This window comes from Calidris pugnax, unplaced genomic scaffold (genome assembly GCF_001431845.1).
Source record: "Calidris pugnax isolate Ruff unplaced genomic scaffold, ASM143184v1 scaffold20, whole genome shotgun sequence".
Lineage (NCBI taxonomy): Eukaryota > Metazoa > Chordata > Aves > Charadriiformes > Scolopacidae > Calidris > Calidris pugnax.
The window spans coordinates 583,591-601,728 of NW_015094510.1; the positions used below are offsets into that span (position 1 = coordinate 583,591).

Genomic DNA, 18,138 nt, shown 5'->3' on the forward strand with positions numbered 1-18,138 from the left:
CAAGCTTCAAGTTGCGTTCCCACCCAACAATATCACTTGATTTTGTGCCCTGATTTTTGACCAGTGACACAATACTGCAAACCAAGCAATAACCTCCATTTCACTGTAAACCTTCAATATAAAATTGTTTTCATTTCAATTAAATTCAACTTAAAGCAGTTACTAACAAAGATTTTTTTTTAAAAAATGAATACCTCAGTCTGACCTTCATGGGCACTGGATTCATGAGTGACACGAATAGCCTAAAATTAAAACATATTTCAATCAGACATTAAATGAGAGACTTTCAGTGTTTTAAGAATCACTGTAAGGTTTTCCTTTTATCAAATGCCATAGGTGTAACTATTTTTGTTCAGTGCTTGCAATAATTAAAGAAAATAAAAAAAAAAAAAAAAAAAAAAAAAAAAAAAAAAAAATCATCTCCACTTCCAAGGGGGAAGACCAATATTTCAGTTTCATCACAGTCAGTTCAAATCAAATACCTAACAGTTTGAAACAGCGCTTTTACACACAGAAAATACTAAGGGCAACTGTTTTTATTATATATCACTTCTTGAGCAGACAAAACACTTTAGGTAGAAGCCTTGATCAGACATCTTGTGTGCAACATTTCTACAGAAAATGTCATCAAACCTCTACTGTTTCTGTTTATTACTATTTCTCTCAGCCACATATTAACACCCTTATTCCAGAGGGCTTCACAATAAGCTTAAATCGAACTCGGGCTTGGCATCAAGATTTTCATCTTGAAAGAGAATCCTCATTACCATCAGCAGCAACAGCACCATTCTCCCAATTCCACCACTGGCCAGATGTTTCTGCTGCATCCTTTCAAACAGCACTAATGACCTGGCTAACCACACTATCAGCTAGCTCATCTAATTGTTTGAGGGGGGCCAGGGGCAAGGAGATTATATTTCAGCCAAATCAGCTCTTTGTGTGCCCCAAGCTGATAAAGCCAAAGAGGGATGACTAAAAGGCACAAACGAAAGGAGGCTGCAGAAGAACCATCGTTACAGCAAAAGCCCTAGATCAGCTTAAATTGACCATTAAACTGCATCCTTAACACAACAAAAATATTATGCGCATATTTCTCATCCATTTCAAAGTCATTTTAAGCCAAGTGAATTAATAAGGATGAGGAACAAAATCCGTTCTGCTGACTGAGATACGGGCAGGCAGGAATACTCCACCAAAGCAGGGTTTTCTTCATAGCTACTGTCTGATCACAAGCTCATGTGTAAGATCAAATTCTTTAAGTGCTTCACTGGATCAAGTCCTAAGGACAGTACCTGATTATGCAAGTAATTCTTGTACCATTTTAAATAAAAGTAAAAACACATGCTACTAACTTCGTAAGTTTCTAGGTATTTGGCCCTCTCTTCCGGAGTCATAGATAGCGAATCTTCTAGGAACTTTTTCAGTGAAGAATTAGTTTCTTAAAAAAAATAAAAAAGACATAATTAGAGTCACGCTTTAACTCCAACTTCATTCAAAGCTTACAGAATGCTTATATTCAATGAAAGATTTAAAGAGATAATTACATGGCATCTTTAAGACACTGAAGGCTGATGCCAGAGGAGTTGCTACCTGCTGCAGTTTGCAATGTTTGGAGTGCTTTAGTTCGTGGATTAGTATGAAATACTCTTTTTATAACTGTAGGTAGAAATGCTCTTTGAACAGAGATAGTCTTTTAATAATGGTTATATTCAAAATGTATCCTTCCCTTCACACCTCTCCACAGTTAAAAAAAAAAAAACCAAACAGAAAAGGCAACAAAAAAACCTCAACCAACCAACAAAAAAAACTTACCAAAGTTCATTTTATCTCTGTTGTTTGCAATAGCATGAATTAGCCCAATTGTTCCACAAGCATTGTTAATGGTCTGCTTCATGAAATACACTGATGATTTCACATCTTGCCCCTTAGCTTTTATTCTCTCTTCTTCTTCCGTTCTGAAGGTTTCATACTAGAAGAAATTTCACAAATAGCAGAAAAAGATACTGGCTATATTATTCAAGCAGACATGATTTTTAAGAAGCAACAGCTAATTAATACAAAACAAAACTCAAGCTGTAATTTTAAACACTTAACAAGCATGGTCCAACAAGTAATTGCAAACTTATTTAACTGAACAGCTCTATATTGTTTCTTGAATCAGTATGTTGTCGCTAGCCAAAACTCAGTCACACTTGAAACATCATTTTGACATTGTGTTAACATTATTTCAAAAATATTTCCTTGATCAGAGCACCTGTCACTGTCCCTCTTCAGTCCAGCAAAAAGCTTTTAAGGCCAGAGGTACTTCAGGTGTTTAATCAGCATGAAGCATTCTTACAAGTTCCATTTGTACATTTCACTTTTCTGGGAATATAAAAATAAGATTTCTACAATGCTCACAGACTCAAAACAGGCCCTTCATAATGCATATTCATAAGGTGAATGTTTATTTTCTGTAGTAAAAGAGCTTAGTTTGACTGAACAATATAAAGTACTTGCTTTGTAAAGATCATAACTGACTCCAATCTGTTATACTGTGGGCCTTTTTTTATTGGTTGTAGTTTGTTGGTTCTTTTGGGGAGGAGGTTGTTTTTCATTTTTGTGTTTGGTTGGGGGTTTTACATTTTTTTTTATTTTAAGATTTTCACTTCAAACAGAAAAAGAATGAAAGAAAACTGCAAATGTTCCAGGCAACGCTGTTCTTGTGCCTCTTTTACTAGGTACTTTTGTAGACAAAAAAAAATACTGAAGTAGATGGGCTTTTTATACAACTATGACAACAGTAAAGTTTGAACGCAGAATGTTATCAGGGAACTCTTCCTGAAAACCCATGAGAAAGTTCTCTAGGGCTATGTACTGTCAACGACAAACAAAACCAAGAAATTTTTCCAGCCTCACGATTCCACGCTTGCAGCTTCTCTGAATGTTCTGAATGGTCTAAGTAATAGCAAGAGCCTTTACAGAGCGTTTTAATTTGATACCACGTATCTACAAGTTAACAAAAATAGCCTTAATAGAGAAAAGAAAATTCACAGAGCACAATTGGACAAAAGTTCATATTCAAGAAGGTAAACATTATAGCTGCCATTGGCTCCCTGCCAACCAAAATAAGTTCCATGGCAAAAATAAATATATAAATGTTGAGAAAATACGCTTTTTAGCAATGGTTAGACTAGATCACCTAAAGAGGTCCCTCCTAACCCAAGCTATCCCATAATATATATATATATTCATTGGGCCATGCCCAAAATGCCCAACGCTCACAGTATTCACTCTGTCTAGAGCCTACAATGTAGACTAAAAAAGTCTGGACAATAATCCTAAGATTATCTGTATGCTAACAAGAGCATCTTGCCCTAAAAACAAGTTCAAGCAAATTGATACATAAGGAATATAAAAGAAAGGAACTTCTAGGCCGAAGAACAAAGACATGATAGAGAAGTGTTTACAAAGGCAGCAAAATTAATTGAACCACACTTTCAGAAAGGTAGGCACATCCAAGAAACATAAATAAATAACCAATTAAATAAAATCAGATTATAACAGGCATATTGAAAGGGAGACTGAGGAAGGGAAAAGTACTCCAGAAATACAGAATAATTAAGAGTCTTGTAGAGTTCACAGTGAATAACAAAAGCTTCAGAACATTGGGACTTCACATGAAAGATTCAACGTTCACACGCTCAGGCTACACCGTTGACAGAAACACTTGTGCCCCTGATGTTTCTGAAGGATTAACGTGCTGGAGAAAATCTCAAATATTTGACTAGCGGTCAAATTTGACTGACTGATGCAACAGAGCATACACTGTTTCTCTGGTGCTGTTTCTCATACACTTCTTGAGGATGAAATCAGATACACCATCTGGAACTAGAGGAAGGTTGTTCTCTCCCATGGGATGATGCTCCCATAGCATGATCCAAGAAAGGAAGTTTGCACAGGCAGGGAGGTGAGAGAAAAAGTGATAGGCACAGAATAAGCTCACACCTGTAGCTCAAGAAGCCAGACAGAATCCACAGCACACAGAAGACAAAGGTAACAGAAAGGAGATTTCCTGAAGGCAGGTGAGAACAGTTAAGAATTTGCTTAAATTCAAAACTATCAAAGTGGCTGAGATCAAGCCTGAAAAGGACTGCCTGCATAGCTGTTCTGGAGAAACTGAGAATGCAAAGGTTTTCAGGACCTAACGAGCAAGAGAACTGACCTAGTCACTCCTCTCTCTATTTAAACAGGTTTCATTATAGAAGTTAAGCTTTAATAGCTAACTGCTTTGTCCTTATAAACCACATGTTCTTTTTGAAAGGCATATTAAAAGGAAGACGTTTGGGCAGATTCACCTCAAACTTTTTGGCTGACCGTATCACAATCAGGTTAAGATTTTTATAAATTGAAAGATCAATACAAATCATTCATTTCAGCCGACGTAACACTCGAAGGAGATATGCAAGATGGATGTCTTCTCTATGTAGAAGCAGATGATGACACAAAATAAGCAGACTTGAAGATTTAACCAAACCAAGTATTTCAAAGTCTAACTTGAAGCAAGAAGGGGAGTTCTCTTTCACCTTAGAAATATGCCCCATCTGTCCAAGAAGCAAAAGATACTGATAACTGAACTAAAAGCAGATTGAAGTTTGGTCAGCACAACAGTAAGAAAACTCAAAAAGTAGTTCCCCCTTATTTTGCTTATGCTATTGTAGCTTTCTGCTAAAAGTAGCAAATTGAGCCATTTCACATTGCATATTTAAAAAAAAAAAAAGCCTTAAATTATCTGCAATAGAGAAACAGGAGGTGAATTTCTCTGTGCTTCTATATTAGCTTTTCCCACTCCAACTTGAAAAGAAATCATAACTATACATTTAAGGTTATCAAAAGAAGGTTCTGAAGGAATCATTTTGTTGTTGTCTTCAATTAAGGAGTCTCTTGAGTACGGTTTGAGTCTCATCTTTATTCTATTATGGCACCAAAGTACAAGATTCAAACAGTTCATTCCCATTTCATTTATAACAAAAGTGATTAGTTGATTATTAAATAAATGTTTACCTTTTCTGTTATTGGAAAGAGAAGTAGCACCGCACAGACAGGTCTTGGCACCATGCTAAGCAGTTCTGGTTCCATACCATAAACGTCTACAAATTGCCAGTCAGGATGTATACCTAACTGCTTGAGAAACTGGAAAAGAAGAAAATAGAATAATATTAAATGACTATGCTCATATACCTATCTTTTTAGAAACATAACAGAGTATTTACAATGGGAAATACATTGCAACAACCCATACGTTCCAAAATTTAAGGAGAATAAATGAGATTCAGGTTTTACTAAGTAAATAAATTCTAGTGCTAACAATGACAAACAAAATTCCAATGTTTTATTTAGATAGTTTTATGAAATGAAGCAAAACCACGCCCAGCACTATTTACTAAAACCTTAAAGCCTTTCAGCCATTCACAAAATAGAAGAGTACTGAACATTGACTTTGCCTAGAAATCATGGGTCAGAGCACATATGACTAAACCTATGATATTATTTGACTCCATGAGTACTTTGGAATACCTGACATCAGTGCACATATTGGAAGGTTTCAGCAACTCAAAAAAAAATAGTGATCTTTGATGGCGTTTTTAGCAGAGACACAAGATACGATTTTAGTAGGTGTACCTTTTAAGGTGATGTTCTAGGTGAAAATTCCTTTCAAACTATGATAGAGCAACATATTTTGAAGTCGAGAAAGATTAAGTGCTAGACAGTAATCATCAATCTTCAAGTAATTCTCAGCTGCTTCTTTAGAATTTCTGAACAGCACCTAAGCCAAAGGCTTTTCTGGGATCCTAAGCCAAAGGATCCTCTTTCCTATACTACAGCTACAGGTCACAACACAAAAGGGGATTTTAGTTCTTTTACCTAACATTAATCCACTTAAGAACAAAAGAGACACTGTAGCACCTACTAAGTTTTGTCAACCTTAGCCTACAATTGGTTGCTCATCTTTTAATCAGATATTCTTCTTTTACTCAGGTAAGTTATGTACCACAACAACAGTTGCACAATTGATAATGACATATTATCTGAACCAGTTTGAAATATTTGCGTTACTGGAGTCTAGAAGAACCTAGCTGGATTCAGAAACTATCGTTATTACACATATACTGACCATTCATAATCATAAGAAAAAGCTAATGGTAAACTGTGGAATACTCAAATCCTGTTTTGAAACACCACTTCTACTGGTAAAAGAAACACATTTGGGAGAAAAACTTAAAGATACTTAGAAATGTATATTTTCCAAAAAAAGTTAACATTTCACAACTTACTATATTTCTGCTGAAAAAAAATTACATTCTATAGGAAAATCTTACCCAGTCACCCGGGGCTCTTGAGTTTAAAATAAGGACAGTCTGCTGATAAACAGCTGCAAATTTAAATGCCTGAAAAAACATGCAGCAAGTAATATTCTTCTGCCCTCTCTAATGGAAAAACAATGAACTCCTAAAGCATTTTTTAGCCAGCTCTCAACAAAACTCAACTCTGCAGTTCCCAGTACTGTTCCCAAAAATGATACTGTAGAAGACTAGAGCAATTTGCCCATTATCGTTATTAGAAGGGAAATATTATTTCAAAAGCTTCATCATACTTCCTGCCCGATGCTATTTGAGGAAATCTATTTATTGATACATTTGCAGTAAAGAGATGCTTAAGAATCACATAAAATGGTCAGCCTAAATGAAAGGCATAGATGACCCTTCTTTCCGTAATCCACCTAGTGAGTAGGTTTACACAAATGCATAAGAATTCAGTTAGTAGTTATGCCATATTTGAGTAGATTCGTACCTACATAGAATTAACTGTAAGAAATACCCAAAATGAGTATTTTATTAAAACACAAGAACATACAACAAAATACAAGTGTCTTCATCTACTATGAGATCCCTTCAACTACCAGTTTCAGTTTGCATTGGGCAAGAGGGAACGTGGTTGTTTTTCTGGAGACATAGCCAAGGGACTGACTCTATTTAGAGATATAAAGACAGATTCTACAAAAACTGAATGCATCAACAACAAGTATTTATAAAGAATAAGGAAGATTTTTAACAGTAACACTTAGGAATATCTTCTACAAGGAGGCAAACCAACAGAAAATACACATACCCTTAAATTTAGTAAGAGAATGAAGCTGCAGTTCGCAGCCAGTGTTTTGAGGTGAAAAAAAACCCAAATAAACCCCATACTTGACCATTTTAAATGCATTATTCTCTTTCCATTTTACACTGCAAGACATGACAACAAAACCAAGGGCAAGCAAAGGCAATTTAAGTCTGAAAAAAAGTTTAAAGAGTATCTTGGAAAATTTAATATGGCTTTCTGTGTATCTACAGCAATAACCTATACAGTTCACAGCGCTAGTTCAGTATTTGATTATGATTGCATTGCAAGATATGGAGACTTTCTTTTCACAAAGCCATGTATATACTTTTCCCCATTTTTTTTTTAACACTACCTACTAATAATGAAAAACATGGATCGACCATAAATTCAAAGAGGAAAAGGGATATGAGGGGCAAAATAAAGTGTCTCTATCAAGCTCTTAAGGAAATTTTGTTCCCTTTTGTAGAGGTTTGTGGAACTGGGCACAAGTCATAATTAAGGCTTTGCAGAACCTACCCTTTTTGATGAGTTTAAAAAACAAAGTAGTTTTCAAGTACAACAAGAAAATTCACTCAGAAGATGGCTTATGTAATACACCAAGCTCTTTTGGTTCTGTACCACCTTTAAATCTTGCCAAGATTGGGAAGAAGGCCAAATTATTATATTTTAATGAAAATGGGGAAAAGGGAAAGTATTAAGTTTTTACTAGCTGATGAAACAGAAGACAGTATTTTTTGAACTCCTATTCTAACCTTCTTTGTTGTGAAGGTAAATCACCACTTTGCGAATAGCAAAAAAAAAAAGAAACTGTGAAGGGGAAGGGAGTACGTGTAAAGGTGCATTAAAATATTATTTGTACTTTCCTTACAAAGCCAATGACTAATCTTTCCATCATTTTTACTGCTGTTATTCAGAACTGTGGGAAAAGTAATGCAACTGAAAAAAAAACCCTATTGAATATTTTGCAAGATTGCAGGAAGTAAGGGTACAGAATCCCAACAAAACAAAAACAACACTCACCTTGAAAAAGACCCTACAACCAGAGTTGTCAATGCTAGAAGGATCGCATTAAGCTACTGGAAAAATAAGTTATTTAGGGTCTCCTGTCCTGTTCTACAACACTGGGGATAAAAAAAACCAAACCACCAACACAAACAAACCAAAAATACCCACAAACCCCAAATGAACAAAATACTCCCTAAACCCAAGAATAGCTACTCAAACTCCTGAACGAGATATTCAACATAACTAAAACTCCACAGATATAGGATGCCTTTCATTATTCACATTACCATACTGCCAAGAAATTTTACAATCTAAGAAATTTAGAAGTTTCAGTATACAATCAAAGTGATTGACTAGAAGCGATGGCAGGGTGGGAAGAACCCTTAAGACAAATATATGGAGCTCATTTTTAATGTGGAGACATACAAACTAAAAAATATTTCAATGATACAGCAGGAGAAGTAATCTTTTGCAATTGTGTTTTGAATGGATAAAAGCAAGGCAAGACTGCATTTAGCAGGGTCAGGGAGAAAATATTTTGCAGAAATAAAATCAAGTTGTTAGGAACCAAGTAAAGTTCTTTAGAGGGACAAAAGTCCTTATTAGATGCGACACAGGAAGGTCAGAAATGAAATGTCACAAGGAACAGCTTCAGTTTTGGCAGACTACCTGAATATCTTAGTCATAACTAATTTAAGCCTCATTTTTTTCCTCCCTCAGTCTTTTTCTAGCTCTTTCCTAGGCCAGGCAAAGACCCTGGTACAAAAAAACAGTTATGCACCAGGAGGTGAAACATCCCCTTCCCTACTAACAGAAACATTCCTGTTCTAGGAGAGCAGGCAGTTCTGTATGGCTTTTAGACAGCATCTTTCATAGGGAGGGACCTCTGCTCCTTTGCATTCCAATTATTCAGCAATTACCCAATTTTATTCTACAGATGCCCTAACTGCTCCATCCAGTAGGTATCTAACACTGTATCTGAGGGCTCACTTTCAGCTGTGTACCTTCTCTTAGCTTATTGATACTTCATACACAGGTTAACATAAAATAGCAGTTATATATTGCTCTAGATCTGCTCAATTGAGTATCAGATACTATTTTTCAGTCCCTGCTTATCACATTGCTGACTATTCTTAATTTATATGTCTTCAAGCACATACCTCTGAAAAGAAAAAAAAAGAAAGATATGTGGCTACATTACAGAAGTCTTACAGGGGCTCAGGAAGAACAGTAACAGCAGGAACAACAACAAACACCACCACACATCTCTGTTTATTAACTTTTTCAGAACCTTATTTTTACTAATTATTATCATATTTTCAGTTGTCTCTTTCCTTCTTGTGTTAAAATACCTTCCTGAAAAACACTTCTTGTTTTTTCACTGGCCCAGCTAACCATTAGACAAGAAGTCACTTTTGAAATTACTTTCCACACACCCCTCCTTATCCACACTTGTCATGAATTTCTCCTTTTCCCCCCCACAGTATTCCAGAAGGCCCTTCCTTCTGACCTGATTATTACTGTTTTCAACTAGCTAAGGGGGAGTGCAGAGATGGAGACAGACTCAACTCAGCAGTGCACAGCAGAACCAAGAGAAACAATGGACATAGGTTGGAATACAAAAAAATTAGAACTTTTTAAGGAAAGCATTTAAAATAAAGTTAAAAAATAATGATCATGGCCAAATACTAGCACATGCTGCCCAAGGAGCTACGAAGTCTCCATCCTTTGAAGAACTCATGACTCAACAAGTTCCTGAGCAACCTGTTTTGAACAGAACATGGTTGTACTACAGAACTGTAGAGGTCCTTTCCAACCCACCAGATTCTTTTCCAAATCACCACATCCAAATGTTAGGCAATAGCAAAAATATTGCAATAAGCAGATTTAGGCACGTTACCTATGTGGTATGACCTCTGCTGTTTTCATTGTCAGTACCACTGCTGTAACCTACTAACTGTTGGGCATTGAAAGAGTGACAGATTTTGCACTGAGGTAATTCTGGCTACCTTTAAGGTTCATGAAATTTATTTAATTATTAAAAAAAAAATTTAAAGAGCCTTAACAGTAGAATGGAAACCCAGGGGACAAAGGAAACCTAGCAACTTCTTGACCCAGGCAACTTGATTTCAGTAGTTTAAAACAGCACTCCTGCTAACACAGTCACACAGCCAGTAGGAAGATTTGATTTATGGGGTTGATGGAGATGTGGGAAAGGTAAGTGGGGTAAGAAAAAGTAAGGGTGCAATTTATTTTAACAGAAAACTTCTGGAGTACTTAATACACAATTTAAATACTGTCTGAAGTAGCCATGCTCTTTTCTACTTTGTCAGTGGCACGTAAAAACAAAGTGAGGAGAAACACTGAAATAAAATGGACTTTGGAATTTAGGTGCAATTAAAGTTGAATGGTATTTACAAATATTTCAAGAATCCCACATTCTAAATACTAAGGCATTATACTCAAGACTGAGTTTTCCATATTTTACTGTGGTATCTGTATACAAGTTGGGACCTTGAAAACACAAAACTGGCAAAACGTACAAATAATTCCAGACACTCAGATGTAAAAGTCAAAGAGCTTCTGTGGGAAGAACCCACTGTTGTAATCCTCTTCTAAATGCAAATGCAAACCAAGACACCAACAGAGTCTACGTTTTATTGGACTTTTGCTCAATGGATTAAAGCATCACTGTATCACAACAAAACCACAGTTAAGACTTTCTTCTGCAAAAATAAAACACGCCTATGGCTTTAGGAAACTGTAAGAAATACATCTAGATACACCAATAAAGACGATCAATATTTTGTAACTTTTTCATTAAAGTGTAAGAATTTTTGGCATTTTGTTAAATTGAAGCTAATCTTTTCCCCTAGAAAGTAGTAAGACACTCCATAAAGTGTGTCTGATGAATTATCACCAAGAAAAAAAAATAATGGAAAAACACTCATATCACAATTTATATAACTCCACAAATAGATGGTAGTATTCAGGCCTTTAAGTATCCAATTCTTATTAAACTAATCTATATTACAAATATAAATGCACCAATATTTTGCTTTCAATTCTTTAGACATCATTTCTAGAGGCATATTGCAACAAAACTGTTTGTTTCAGAAGTGAAATTCGTTCATAGAAATAAGGGAACCACCTTGTTTCCCAATAACATTAAGTTGTTAATGCCCAAACAATAACAAAACCTTTATTGTTTGGGCATTAAAAGGATATATTGCCTAATTCTTTCATTATGACATTTATGGAATTAAAATTAAGGGAACATTTTTGAATACATATTAGGGAAAGCGTCTTTCAGACCATTAATTGAAATGGCTGACAGGACAAGGTGGCAGCAGCTGTAGAAACTTTAGCTCTATACAGCAAGTCAAAAGGCATACCAGAAGCAAATACTTGGCTTTAGCTTCCACAAGGTGCATTCTTCTTCTTTACCTACTCCTCACTTAGAGTGGCCACAATATCGTCTTGCTCAAACAAGAGACACTCCATTATAATAAACTCACTTGGGAAATTCAAGATCTATTACAAATTCTTTAATATCCACAAGCACCGTATTTCAGGATCACCTAATGAAGTTCAAGAAATATGGCCTATTTATCACCATAAATTTTTTAAATTAGTTTTTGGTTGGTTGGTGGTTTTTTTTTTTTTTTTTTTTTTCAAAATTTGCAATGAAGGAAGAGAAAAGAAAACACTTTCAATTACATCAAAATTGTGCCAAAACAACAATTGGATTCTACTGATTCTGCTGGTCCTTTAAGCCACGGAGAATGTGGAAGAGAGCAACAGCATCTTCAGTGCAACAAGACAACCTATTGCATGAACCACTGTCACTTGTTTTCTACTCCACAGCACCCCATTCACTTAAACAGTGTCCCAGACAGTAAGGGTTTCCTTGCTAGTATTTTTAGTTTATGTCATTGAAACAGAAATAAGAATGTGAGCAAAAAAAAGCATAATAACAGGCCAGAAGTAACAAGCATAAATAGAGGAATGAAATACATGGTTTTCTTAGCTTTCAACTATGGAGGAACATTGAAAGACAGATCCTTGGTCAATCTTTCAATTATTCTCCCTCTGCGCAACATGGCTCAAGTTTTCTTCCTCTTATTTTCTTTCTCTGAAGTTTTCAGCTTAAACTGAAGATTATTCATATTTGCTAGTGTCTCTTCCACTTCAGTCTTGAGGCTGATGGAATGAGTGTCATAATGTTGTTTTGCAATAATTGCATAAAGCAATTTTTCTTCTTTATCTTCAATATCTTTTGCAGGATGTTTATTTTCTTCTTTCTAATTTTCTATTATTTTTAGTTCTTCATTTTAAGCCTGCAGTGACTCAAGGCCTTTCAGTGATTCTTTCAACTGACTCTGAAGCATCCTATTCAAGGGCTGCAAAGAAACTATTTCATAGATGCAGCTCTGTCCAGATGTTGTCTTACTTCTTTCTCATTCCCCGAGTTGCCCAACCACTGGCTCCAAACCCCAAAACAAGTTAAAATTTTCCCTTTTCAGCATATCTACCTATTTAAACTGAATAAGAGGTCTATATAACTTGAGGTACTTTAAACTAGAAGAAGCCAATCAACAAGCCATCTCACAGTGGACATCTACAATCCCTTCATATTTGTTTTTTGCTGTGCTGTGCCACAACCTCAACACTTCCCCTTTGTTGGCTCTGTGGAAGGCTTTCTGGGGTATTCTCTTTCCAGAAAGACACAAACTGAGTCTTGGTCTTCCACTTTCTGAGGCTACACTGATAATAACGGGCTGTTTTCCAAGCATGCACACTATCTCCGCTGTTTCCACTCTGCTTACAACAGAAGAGTTAAACTCCACTCCCCCACGCAAAAAAAACAGTAAGCCTAGCTAAGCATTTTCAGAAGGACATCTCTGTTTCTTCACATCCAGGATCCTTTCATTCCAACATAGTAGCTCATCTACGAGTACTACCATCCAACGCGCTTCAGGAATTGTGGGCACACTGTCTTTTCAATGGCTTAGATCAGTAGGGCTTTCTTTCAGGAGACCTTGTGTGATAGTGCTGCAGAGTTCATGAAACGGAAGGACCTTTCAGGAAGAGCAACGTTTGTTTCCTCAAGATCCTTAATTAACCTCCGTATTTGCCCGATAACCTTAAGAAGTGTGTTGCATAATTGGGTGAAGACTAGCTGTATCCAGTTTCTGGCATTTATTCTGTGTTTTGTGATCTTTATTGCCCCCCTCAGCTGTCAAGGGTATCACAGAATTGTTGTAGTTGGAAGGGACCTTCTAGAGATCATCTGGTCCAACTCCCCTGCTGAAGCAGGATTGCCCAGAGCACATCACTCAGGACTGCATCCAGGTGGGTCTTGAAAATCTCCAGAGAAGGGGACTCCACAACCTCCCTGGGCAGCCTGTTCCAGGGCTCTGTCACCCTCACCGGAAAGAAGTTCTTCCTCATATTTGAGTGGAACTTCCTGTGTTCCAGCTTGTGCCCGTTGCCCCTCGTCCTCTCACTGGCAACTGCTGAAAAGAGTCTGGCTCCCTCCTCCCTCAAACCGCCCTTTAGATATTTATAAGCATTAATAAGGTCTCCCCTCCCCTCTCTTCTCCATGGACTAAAATTAATTTCTTTATGTAGCTGACTCTCAGTACCTTAATTGCTTTAAAAAAAAAAGAAAACATGTAGGATCAAAGGCCTGAAAATAATGCTGGAAGGTAACTAAGAACAGGCAAGTAAGCCCTATGAGGCAAGAGAAGCCCAAGCCACAGCCAGCTCTCAATAGCTTAACTCTGAACTACTTGAAAGCAGAGCTTGAGCTTCATAATCAGATGCAGTCAATTACTGTCGTTATCCAGACATAATGAAGGTGTGAGTTGACATGGCACCTTATCTAGGACGTAAGCATCTCTCTTAGAATGTGCAAGATGAAGAAAGGTAAGAGAGATCAAGACAGATAACCACCAATATACTTTTTTTCTTGTCTATGCTTGCTAGGGAATCAATCATGGGTTGCAAGCCAGGCTGAAGCAACATCATGATGAAGAACAATCAGCTTGTGTCTGATATTTTCACTCCAAAAAATACGTATGCAGTCTTTTTTTTTTTTGGTGATAGAAGAAATGGAGAGCAAGATACACAGCCAAACACCATCTGGTAAACACTGAGTGGATAAAACCCATTTTCTTGCTTTCTCTCTAATTAACAGGGAAAGTCTTGAAGAGGTTCAGGAAGAAGTGTAGCACTGGTCATGTCAGGCCCCTAGCTGAAGGTCAAAAAGAAGAAACCATTCCCTGTCATCACTGTACACAAACTGGGGCTTTGTAAATGCTGAATCATCAACTCTTTCTGTATCAGAGGTGGACTAACAGATCATTCTATCATACTCTAGAAGTGAAAAAAAAAAAAAAAGAAAAAGTATTGTGACAATTAAATCAGCACTGTATGGTACATTTAACTATGCTGACTTTTCTCTTAAAAAGATCACTAGAGATATGTGGCTGTGGTATTCCCAGTGAGACAGATTCCCATTTGCCCAGATTCCCATTTGCCACTGGAAATCTCTAAAGCTAAGAAAGAATATTCTTGTCTGTCCTCACTTTCTGAACCTTTAAATAATTCTAACATATATGCACAATGGCAGACCCTATGTATATATATATACACACACATTCCCACACACTAAGGATTTAGAAGTTCCTAGACATGTATAGATAAAAATTTAAGATATTTTGGAAAGATTTCACATACCCCACAACTGAGAAATACCAGCTCTTCTCCATTATCATCTGAATTGATGACAATCAAAGACTGAGAGTCTTCAATTTGCAACTTAAATTTCAAAACTAGGGAGCACACAGTACAGTAAGAACATATTAAAAGGAAATGAACCTGCATTTAGTACATTGCCTTTCTAGTTTCTATTTAAAAAGGGAATGATTGGTATAAATTAAAACAGGCTAAGCATTTGTTAAAACATAAGGACAGTTCTGACTACTATCTAATACTTAAGAATCCACATGTTATGGTTGACTGGAATTTTGGGGGGAGTTTAAGAGTTTTCTACCACACTTTAACACTAACAGAAGTAGTATGTTTCAAGGACAGTCTAACACCCAAGTAAAACAAATAAAATACAACTTTAAAAAATAGGAAAAAAAAAACAATCCAAGAAACACATGGCTAGATACCTGTATGTATTAAACTACTTTGAGACACATACTACAGCTATTAAGGGCACACGACTGTCTTTTTAATGCTGAAGGATTCTAAAATATTTTCAGAGCACAGCACAGAGTACCACAAAAAAAAAAAAAAAGTCTTTCCTTGCAATTATCTGAACAGGGTTTTTTAAAAATGTGTTTGCAACTTCATTTGAATCTCAAATTACTATTATTGTTGTTTTACGCAGGATATGAATAACTGGTGACTAACAGCCCTGTTGTTACAGTTTACCAATGTACTGATGACATTAAAAGAACAATTACTAATAATGCAAAGTGTATTCATATTCAACACTGATCATTGTTTTCTTCCCTTTTTAAAGAAAAAAATACACCTCTTAGTCTAGATAATAACGACCACTGCTCAGTTAACAGTGACAAAATATTGTGAATGAGGAAGTCTAATTGATCTAAAGTGGACTTTTCTGTACAGAAATGTTAACAAGAAAGTCCTTGCAGAGCAAAAGTTCTAATAATCCATGATGATCCACTATTGATAGATGCCATCCACCATCAATGCAAAGTCAATGGGCAAGAGAGATAAGTTTTGAACACACTTTGAATTGTTTATTTAACATACTTGGAGGATTCTCTCCATATAATATAAACATGTAGTGACACAAGATAATTCAGATATTTGGAAAACGTCTCTAGTTTTTCCTTCTCAGTTTCTACTTTACAACTGACAGGACTTGATTTGTACCATGCTAAGCTCATCTCAACATCTGGAAAGTGAAAAAAAGTTAGAGAATTTTAAGTTCTACTAGTCATTTATTCCTATTTATTTTCTTCCAACCTGGAATGTAGTCTCTGAACTTCAAAATTTTAAAAAACTTAAAACGTGAGGAAATTGTAGCATACATTTGAGAAAAGCTCCCAAGAAACACTGTTAATTTTAACTCAGTACTGGGATTAAAAACTTCTCAAATTGCTCCAGAGCAGCAATACTGTAAGAAGTGCAACATTATTTGTCCTAGAAAACAAAAACCCAAGTACAAAACGACCCAGCATCAAATAATCCTTCACTCTCCTGCAGACTCAGTATATCACAGCAACAACAAAAAATCCATTCTTCACATGCAGAAATCCCTAGTTTCCAAAATATTTCAACACTATAGTTTTAAGAATGTCATCTTCCTGCAGTGCAGGAAGCTTCAGAGTCTTTTGGCTTAAACACCGCCCTTAACATTATCAATAGGCCTGCTGGGGATCAACATCTGACCTCTAGTGCTTGCTAAAGATATTCAAAATTATCACTGAGAATACGATGCAGGGTTGGAGAATGCACGATTTCCTTTCAACTGGTTTATCTAGCGCTTCCATTGTTCTGTGGACTAGAACAAGCTTCCTTTCTCTAGCATGGAATCTACTAGGCTAAAAAAATAAACACAACAAAACAAAAAAAAAATCAGCAACAACAAATCACGCAGGTATTGCCATGAATAAGCAGCAAATTGCAAATGCAGTAAAATGAAATTATTTCTTACAGTCAGCCAAAGAAGAAAAAGACTGCAACACAGTGATGTAAGCAGAGCCATAGAAGTGCACAAAGCCACCATGTATGGGTCCAGAACTCATATACATTATGCATAAATATAAAATATATATAAAATCCATATACAATACAGATTATATGATATCTATATTTAATTAACGAGTTAAACCCCATCTTGGAACGCACTAGAGATGACATTACATTAATAACCAGACCACATGTGTTCTCTTTACCGTTTTTTCTTTCAAATAGTATCTTTACACGACACCGTGTGCTCCGAGGTTTCAGGAGGTGCCAGGAAGGTCCAATATTACTGGAAGACTGAACGCCGACATGCGTGGGGGGGGGGGAAGGGGGTTGGAGAAGCAGGAGCCTTCACGACATGAAAATGAAAGGAGACGGGCCTAAAGCTGCCGAGAGACTAAAGGTTACCTCAAATAAAAGCCTCTTACCTGATTCGTGACCTGAAAAGCAAGCAGAAAACAGGGGGGAGTTAAGACCCCAGTCAGATCCGCGGGCTAAGGCCTCCCCCCCGCTCCCTGCCCCCACCAGCCGCCCCTCAGCCCGCGACGCCCATCCCGGGCCGGCCCCGAGCCCTCTTCCCTCCGCCACCCTCCTTCCCTTCCCTTCCCTTCCTTCCTCCCACCGGCAGCCAGGCAGCTCCCCCACCACACGGGCACTCACGTCGGGGTTGGCCTCCAGGGGCAGCCAGCGATGGGGCTCCATGGCGGCGGCAGCGGCGGCGGCGGCAACAGCAGTAGTAGTAACAGCGTCGATTCCCGGTACCGGCACTGACAGCGCCTCACGCTGCCTCGCCTCAGATCTGACCCGGGACCGCACCACCGGGAAAGCGGGGGGGAGGTAAGGGGGGAAGGATTAAAAAACCCCCGACCAAACCTCTTTCCCGGCTCCGGAGCGGAGGGACAAGGGGTCACAACGGCGATGAACGCCTCCTCCAGAGCTGCTGCCGCACAAAAGAAGGCGGGAAAGTTTCCCGCTTCCCACCCTCTTGGTTCCCCCCCGCCCGCCCCCGGCAATGGACTCTCCCGGCGGGGCAAGGGGTGGTGCCTCGGAGGTCCCGATCCCCGCCCCAGCCGCGCGGGGGGGTGGGAAACCTGCCGCTCCCCCGGGATGAGCCGGCTCCAGCCGCCCTTCCTCCGGGAAAACCATTCCTCATCGCAGAACGGGCTGGGCTGGAAGGGACCTTAAAGATTATCTGGTCCCAACCCCCTGCCATGGGCAGGGACACCTCCCACTAAAGCAGGTTGCTCAAAG

The 18,138-nt window shown here is 37.7% G+C and overlaps 1 protein-coding gene across 1 annotated transcript in view; it reads right to left on the reverse strand.

Annotated features, from left to right (window-relative positions):
• UCHL3 (ubiquitin C-terminal hydrolase L3) overlaps nt 1-17,773 on the reverse strand; it is a 44,196-nt gene extending 26,423 nt beyond the window's left edge. Inside the window, exons 1-6 of the mRNA XM_014965687.1 lie at nt 17,548-17,773; nt 17,316-17,327; nt 5,044-5,172; nt 1,813-1,969; nt 1,353-1,438; nt 195-242 (exon numbers count right to left, since the gene is read on the reverse strand). Coding sequence (XP_014821173.1) covers nt 195-242; nt 1,353-1,438; nt 1,813-1,969; nt 5,044-5,172; nt 17,316-17,327; nt 17,548-17,589 — 474 coding nt within the window. The 5' untranslated portion in view covers nt 17,590-17,773. The remainder of the gene's footprint in view (nt 1-194; nt 243-1,352; nt 1,439-1,812; nt 1,970-5,043; nt 5,173-17,315; nt 17,328-17,547) is intronic.
• Nucleotides 17,774-18,138: the final 365 nt, after the last annotated feature.